Genomic DNA, 8465 nt, shown 5'->3' with positions numbered 1-8465 from the left:
GTTGACCCACAAGCAAACGGTGTAGAGAAGCAACATGTATTGGGGACTTCAAAAAATTCCACGAGGTCGGCATGAGGTTGGGGGCGTGATGTCATGGAACACAAGTTAGGGAAGGGCACAAGGAAGGGTAGGTTTCAACCACTAAGAGTTGGACGCAATGAAGGTTTCAGGTGGTTTGCTATCAAAGTCACCAAGAAAATAAAACTTCTTTAACCGAGCCTTCCAACACGTGTTTCAAGCGGCTTTAGCGTGCTTTGAAGGAAAAAAAAGCATGACCATGATTACTTCAATCATCTTGCAGTGTTTAAGGAGTATTTTCAACCATGGATTGCTCGAATTAGCTTGTCCATTTCACATAGGAGACACCTTTGGCGTAATTAATTTTGTAGCTGGCAATGTGAGAGTTATATTTTTGTCCTATCTTAATGTCTCCACTACATAGAAATAAAGAAGAGCTCTTCTTTATAGCTTTTTAAGGAATTACTAATTATTTGCATGAACTTTGTAAGACATACTTTCCTTAATTTAACTTCCCCTTATAAAATCAATAGCTTAGAAAGTAAGAATATACTTCAAATTAAAAAAAAAATATTATTTATAATATATGAACCTTTTTTTCTTTTTATAATCTTAGTTTTTTTCATTACTAACTTTAGCTCTTCCTTTAATAAAAAAATCATTTATAATATGAAAGTGTTTCATATTAAATTTGATTTATAAATCTCATATTAAAATAACATTTAATTAAAAGTATATATATAATATAGATTTTATTTAAGATTTTAATAAAAAAAATTGGTAAATAAAAGTTTAATAATAATGGTAATAAAATATATATTTAATATAAATAAAATTGTATTTGGAATTAAAAGAAAAATAATTAAATATATAATATTTTGTAACATACGAAATAGAGTCATGATATTACATATAGTCAAAATAGAAATTCAAGAAAAAATTTAGAACAAAATACATGAATTTCAGTATAATTATTTTTATTTATCAAGTATTTAATGTGACACACAAATTTAAAAATAATAATAAAATATTTTTTATTTATCATGCATTTAAGGTGACAAACAATGACACTAGAAGCTCACCCCAATCAAACTAGACCACCAACCCCATTTCATTATAATTATTACAGTGTAATGAATATTAATATTATATTATTCTATATTTTTATAATAAAATAATATTATATTATTCTATGTTTTTATAATAAAACAATATTATATTATTCTATATTTTTATAATAAAATAATATTATATTATTATTAATAGAATGTATAAAAAAAAAATCTATCTATACTCTCAGTCACCGAACCTTAACATAGCCATTTTGTTTTTCCTTTGAATAGTTATACTATGTTTAGAAACACAAATGAGCGTGTGTATATATATTCACATGCCGATACATTTATTCCTCCACTCACAACTGGTTTAATCGCTGAATTGAAATCATCAACGTGGAAATGGATGAAGAGGACCCAGAGTTGCATCATTCATCCTGCTCAGGAGGTAATTATTTATTCCCAACAAACTCTTTCAAGTTTCATTTATCTGCATATTCTTATTCTTATATAAGAAGCAGGGTTGTTCTAAGACTGTATTTGTTATAAATATGCACTAATTAACTTTATATGCCAGAGTTGATTCCAGGAATTTTAAATGATATTACATTGGGACCCATCATTGGTCGGATGGCTATCCATACAAAATTTAGACTGGCCAAATTGAACAGAGACTGGGAGAAGGCCCTGATGAATCCTGATCCTGCCCTAGCCAAATTTTATGCAGATTACAGTCGTCGATTAAATCCTCGACCTCTACCCAACCCCAACTCAATTCTTGTACATACTTACACCCTGAGCCATTTTCCATATGATGCTTGTCCCGTCGGACAATCTCTCAGTATTTATCAAGGCGGCGTTCTTACAAATCTACCACTCCTCGAACAGATGGAGATAGATTTTCGTAAATCTCTAAGATTTGTTATTGCAGACAATCGAATATATTCTCTTGTTCCTATCTTTGATCCTCCCTTGGATGATCCTGCCTTTGATGATCCTGCCTTTGATGACCGTCATGAGGTGAGTGTACTTGATTTGTGCAGGGGAAGCCTTTGCTTTCACTGGGAAAGTGTGGCCACAGTGCAAATCCCAGAGGAATGCTCGGTTTGCTCTTCAACTCTCACTAGCCAAGGTAAGGACATTATTTTCTATTCACAGCTTATTCTTATCATTGCAAATATAATTTTAGGGTCGTCGCTATTCTGGCTTCAAAACGGATTCTTTGTACAGCGTGATAGCGGCGTGTTAGTCAATTACAGAACAGTGTATTGATCAGTACGGCTATTTTGAAGATGCGTCTTAAACGCGTCCTAATTTTAGACTGTTTCAACTCATTAAACTTTATTTTATTTTTATTTTTTTTCTCCAGATGGAAGCTCAAGTGTTACCTCTATCTGGGCTTATCAAAGTGGTTCACACGATCCAAGGAACCTGTCTCATTGGAGGCACAGGTTTGTATCAAATGAAGAGGGGGAATGGGAGAAGATAAGCCCTCCATCTCCACCTCCACCACCACTGCCAAATGGTGAACTTCCTCCCAAATATGTAGAGATATATGAGAAAGAAACGAAGGACCGATATCTTTATAAGAGAGATACTTGTACTCAACTCATACTCCGCTCAGGAACAATCCCCCCCATGAGGCTGAGGCAAAGCCGTTGGCCTGAGCGTATGTTGGTGGTGTTCAAAGATGACTACAATGCCAACACTGGAGAATTGAATGCCATGCACCGAGTAATTAAAACTTATGCGAGAAATTGCAATGACTGTGACTGTGATTTCAATTTACAGAGATTGTATCTCAAAGATCAAAATGCTGAGTTAATTGTTGACAATGAAGAATTGACGACATTTCAAAAGGATTGGCCGAGTTTTATTTCCCAAAGTGAGATTGACCTGCACCGGTTTATGAAAATGAAAATTTCAGTGGGCTGCAAAGAATGGGAAGGGCAGTTTAGCATGGCTGTTCGTGACCTTTGGAAGCAGAGGATGTTGAATTACATAAGTTTGACACAAGATGAAAGCATCATCATTTATCGCTGTATTGCAAAAAAACCAAAACTTGAAAGAACATTCTTCTCACAGATGTTATCACGTGCATGGAAGGTCATTATAAAAATAGGATTGCCATGGTGGGAACCCTAGACTGCAAATTTCTGGTCTGAAAAGCAATGCAGTGAAGGTTTTCTGTATTTATTCATAAATGGCATTGTCCTTTATTTATTAGTTTTGACAGATTCATGTGTACCTGTATTTGCACGTATATACATAATTATCTATCTTTAGTTGCTATTTTAGTGCAGGGATTTATAGAGGATCAAGACATGTATAAAAGGAGAGAATCAATATATGAATCATATAAAGAAGTGGAAGTAAAATTTTTAATTTATTTATTTCTTGCACAGTAACTAACTATCATGCATCATTCTAAGCGATGGGAGGGTGAACTCGTGCTAAACCGGAGTTTGAGTGGCGCTGATCCATGACTCAAATCTATCAAGTTCTTTTAAATTTTTCAGAAATTACTAATAATTATTTGCATGGACTTTCTAAGCCGTGCTTTTCTTTATTAAACTTAACTTTATAATATCGATAGCTTAGAAAGTAAGAATAAATTAAGATATAAAGGATTTATTTCAATTTATAAATATTACTTATAATATAAATTTAGTTTCTTCATTACTAATTTTTGCTCTTCCCTTCATAGATCGATAATTCATTAATATGAAATTATTTCAGATTAAATTTGAGTTATGAATTTTATAAAATTAATAATATTTGATTTATAAATATATAATATAAATTCTATTTAAGTTTCTAATAATTTTTTTTAGTATATTAATAAAAAAAATTATAATAATAAAATAATTATATTTAATATAAGTAAAATTATTATTACATCGAAAGGTGTGATTAAAATTGACACCCTTCTACCCATCATAATTACAATTAGTTTTACTATTACTTAAATAAAAATAATTTAAATAACTTTCTATAACCTAAGTTAAAATAAATGCCAAAAAAACTAAAAAAATATTTTATTTATTTTCTCCTCTCAATTACCACTCACTCTAGTTTAACTATTAATCGATTATATTTATCTCCATCCATACTAATAGTTAACTTCTTTAGAATAATATTATTATAATAATATAAAGATATGATAATATAATAATAATAATTAGTCTTAATGGATTTTTTTGTTTTGGTGAAGAGTTTAATAGTAATATAAAAATATAAAAAAATATACTAATATCTTAATAATAATATAATATTGATTACAATATCAGAATATAATAATACATTAATATTAACTACAATATAATAATATAGCTATTTTTTAAGTGGAATAATAAACAAATATGATATCTTTCAGCGTACTTTACCTATATTTCTCTAAAGATGGGTATTTTAGTCACATAAATCTGTCCTATTAATTAAATGAATATTTCCTATTTATTTGATTAATAAACCACCAGACGGCAGTTAATTAAATTAACATTTAATTAATTCATCTTCAATCATTATCCTATTAATTAAACAAATTATTCAATTTATTTTAATTAATTCATTAAAATACATCCTCTAAACCAATTAATTAAATAAATCATATTTATTTAATTTCAACCCCTTTCCTCTTTTAAATAAATAATTAAAACATTTATTTAAATCATCAAAATGCAACTTGCAACCACAAGTTGAAATAAATTAATTTTATTCTAATTAAAATCTTATTTTCCCTCACCCACCAAACCCACTTGCAATTCTAAATCCCCTTCTAGACACTTCTAAACACTTTCTAATCATTTTTAATTAGCCTAATCCCATTTCCTAATTATTGTCACATCCCTAAGCAACTTGTAGTCACTTCTCAAAGCCTCCAAAGTCTTTGAAAAGCATTTAATGCTTTTATGAGCTCAACAACTTAACCTCTAAAGTTTTCCAAACCACTAATGGCTCTTACATGACCATTAATAGCTCTTACATAACCATTTATGGTTAATTCAACTCACCCACATGGTTAGAGACTTAACCTCTAACTTAACCCTCATTCAGCCCATATTTCTTCTCAAGCATTCATTGCTTTGACTATGGTTACCCTCACTAACTCTTGCACAAGAGTTATCCATTGGATAAAGACATTATTTATTGGATAATGGCTTTATTCTTTCAAATCAACATTAACCTTACCTTCCAAGTTAACCTTCAAATCATGTCAAGCATTTAATGCTTCTTCCCTCTCCTCTCAACCCACCTCATATTGATATTTGTTATCCTGGGATTGGGTTGAAAGCCCTCACAAGGATTGATTAACTTTCAATCCTGGCCCTTGTTGAGATTAGTCAATCTCAACCATCCATTGCTCTATTTTACCTATAAATAGAGCTCATTTCTTCATAATCTAGATCTAGAAAACTTGTATGCATCTAACTTATAGTGAATTTTAGAGAGCATTTAGCATAATTATTTATATTTTCTATTTTGAGCTAAATTAACATTAGATAATTAGATAATATCTTGTTTTAGTTTGTTCACACTTGCATATTTTCATAATCATACAATCTTGAATCTAAATAAGGCATCCATAGTGCAAAAAGATGATGAGACCTACACTCATTTGGAACTTGGAGAGGAGAGGAACAAGGGAGGAGAAGCTACCAACATGGTGGAGAGCATTTGGAGATGTTTATTTGCATTTCTTAGATTCATTAAGCTTTTTATTTGTTGTATAGTGTATTTCTTGATATGCTTGCTTACGATAGTGTTTAATCTTTGATTGCTAACACTAACATCTAATATTTGTTTCTTGTGCTTCTTTGTGTGTGTGTGTAGCCATCAAACAAGTTTCCTAACCATCCTTTCCGCGTAGCATCAGGTATACTAGTTTTATTATATTTAAAATTTTTTAAAAAATAATTAAACAAAAATAAGTATAAATGATTTTGTGACTTACTAAATAAAGTGTGACATCATATGTATTCAAAATAAAAATTTAACAAAAAATTTGAATCAAAATACATTAACTTAAAATAGGTTTTTAATTTAAGTCCCATATCTAACACCCTCTCTTAGAATGAATGACTGTCACATATAAAAATACCCCCAAAAAATCTCACTTAATTATTAATATAATATTTTAAACTAGCATTATTCTATTATGATAATTTTTTTATATTTTCTTATATTATTATATACTATTATAATGAAATAAATAAAAAATAATATTATATTATTATTATTATTAACAAAAATGACCTCCAAATGTTGGGTAGGCATGATTGTAATATTTACTATGATTGAAACAACACTGATCTAAACGAGTAGCTTGATAATCTTGTTGTTGACTTCATAGCTACAAAAAAACTACAATACCAACCTACTCTTCGCCAATCATCATCTTTACAAAACACTACATTTCAATTGGTAACCAAACAACAACTTCGACATGACATCATTGTTCGCCATCATGTAGCTCGTGATAGCATAGTGGCTTTGTGAATGATTATATAGGGAATGACATGCATTAACAAATCCTTTCTAATAGATTGCATTAGGAAAAAATAGAACATTGCTAGAAATGACAATAACAATCCATTACTTGTGCTAGCTCCAACTAGTGTGTTGTTGCATATAATATACAAGAAACTACGATCCATGTAGGCCTTCGAATTCATATTAAAAACATGTGACCTTTAACATGGCAATCTTTGATGTTTTTCCTAAAACAATATAAACATTTACAATACATTCTAATTGATGAAATGAGTTTTTGGGTCCAAAATTGATTTTAAAAATAGACAACAGATTACATCAAGCATTTCCTCATAAACAATATGAACTATTTGGAGGTATCTTTGTAATTCTTGTTGGTGATCTTGAATAGCTCCCCCCAGTTATGGACAAACCTCTATATGCTTTACACTCTAAGGATTTTAGTCTATGGCACTCTTTTACAATAGTCATCACATTGGATACAAATTTGTACCAACAAGGTGCATCTCAAACACATCAAAGATTTTGTGTTGTCTTCTAGAACATAAGAAATGTCTTGCCATTACAAAGTGATTAGGAGACTCTTATGACTCAATGAAGCACAAAATTAAGTGTTGAACAAAATAAAGAGTTTGACAAATCAATACATTTGTTTGCAACAAATGCATCAGGTAGACTACACAATAATAAAATGTTAAAATAATTAAACTTATCAATTACTATAAGTGTGGATCGAATTGCAAAGCAAACTAATGTTGAGTACGATAATGATGAACAACTTCCATCTGAGGTACTCCTATTCATAAATGAATAAGTAGTGTTAATTGCCAATTTATGGATTGAAGTTGGTCTTGTAAATGGCTTGTTAGGACAAATCAAAACAATTGTCTATGAAACCAATTCAAAGCCTCCAGATTTGCCAAAATATGTTGTTGAATTTCAAAATTACACTGGCCTGCCTTGGGATATTCCAAATCTAAAACATATTCTTATTGCTCCAATAACTTGAGGAAGTCACACACAACTCGTGTTGAAAATGGCTTGGGCTATCAGCATTCACAAATCTCAAGGACTCTATTTTAGTTGAGAAACGGTAGATATTGGAAAAAACTAAAAAATAGGGACTCACATTTACAACCATTTCAAGAGCCACATCACTTGAAGGTTTACGAATTGAGCCTCCTTTTCCTTTTGAAAGGTATTCAAAATTGGGAAACAATTGCTTATAACATTATAACAATATCATAATATAATAATATTGATTACAATATCAGAATATAATAATAAAATAATTATATTTAATATAAGTAAAATTATTATTACGTCGAAAGGTGTGATTAAAATTGACACCCGTCCTACCCATCATAATCACAATTAGTTTTACTATTACTTAATTAAAAATATTTTAAATAACTTTCTATAACCTAAGTTAAAATAAATGCATAAAAAACTAAAAAAATATTTTATCTATTTTCTCCTCTCAATTACCACTCACTCTGAGTTTAACTATTAATCAATTCTATTGATCTCCATCCATACTAATAGTTAACTTCTTCAGAATAATATTATTATAATAATATAAAGATATGATAACACAATAATAATAATTAGTCTTAATAGATTTTTTTGTTTTGGTTAAGAGTTTAATAGAAATATAAAAATATAAAAAATATATTAATATCTTAATAATAATATAATATTGATTACAATATCATTATATAATAATAAATTAATATTAACTACAATATAATATAAATTATATTTAAGTTTCTAATAATTTTTTTTAGTATATTAATAAAAAAATTATAATAATAAAATAATTATATTTAATATAAGTAAAATTAATATTACGTCGAAAGGTGTGATTAAAATTGACACTCGTCCTACCCATTATAATTA

The 8465-nt window shown here is 29.2% G+C and overlaps 1 protein-coding gene across 1 annotated transcript; it reads left to right on the top strand.

The window, feature by feature from the left end:
- Positions 1–1434: 1434 nt before the first annotated feature.
- LOC131068761 (uncharacterized) lies at positions 1435–3364 on the top strand. The gene is made up of 3 exons (XM_058004021.2): positions 1435–1521; positions 1651–2205; positions 2443–3364. The coding sequence occupies exons 1-3, from the start codon at positions 1476–1478 to the stop codon at positions 3216–3218; spliced, it is 1377 nt and encodes a 458-aa protein (XP_057860004.2). The 5' UTR covers positions 1435–1475; the 3' UTR covers positions 3219–3364.
- Positions 3365–8465: the final 5101 nt, after the last annotated feature.

The sequence above is a fragment of the Cryptomeria japonica genome, chromosome 11 (assembly GCF_030272615.1).
Source record: "Cryptomeria japonica chromosome 11, Sugi_1.0, whole genome shotgun sequence".
NCBI classification, from domain to species: Eukaryota; Viridiplantae; Streptophyta; class Pinopsida; order Cupressales; family Cupressaceae; genus Cryptomeria; species Cryptomeria japonica.
Note: the sequence above shows the minus strand (reverse complement) of the source record. Positions and strands in the feature narration are given on the sequence as shown.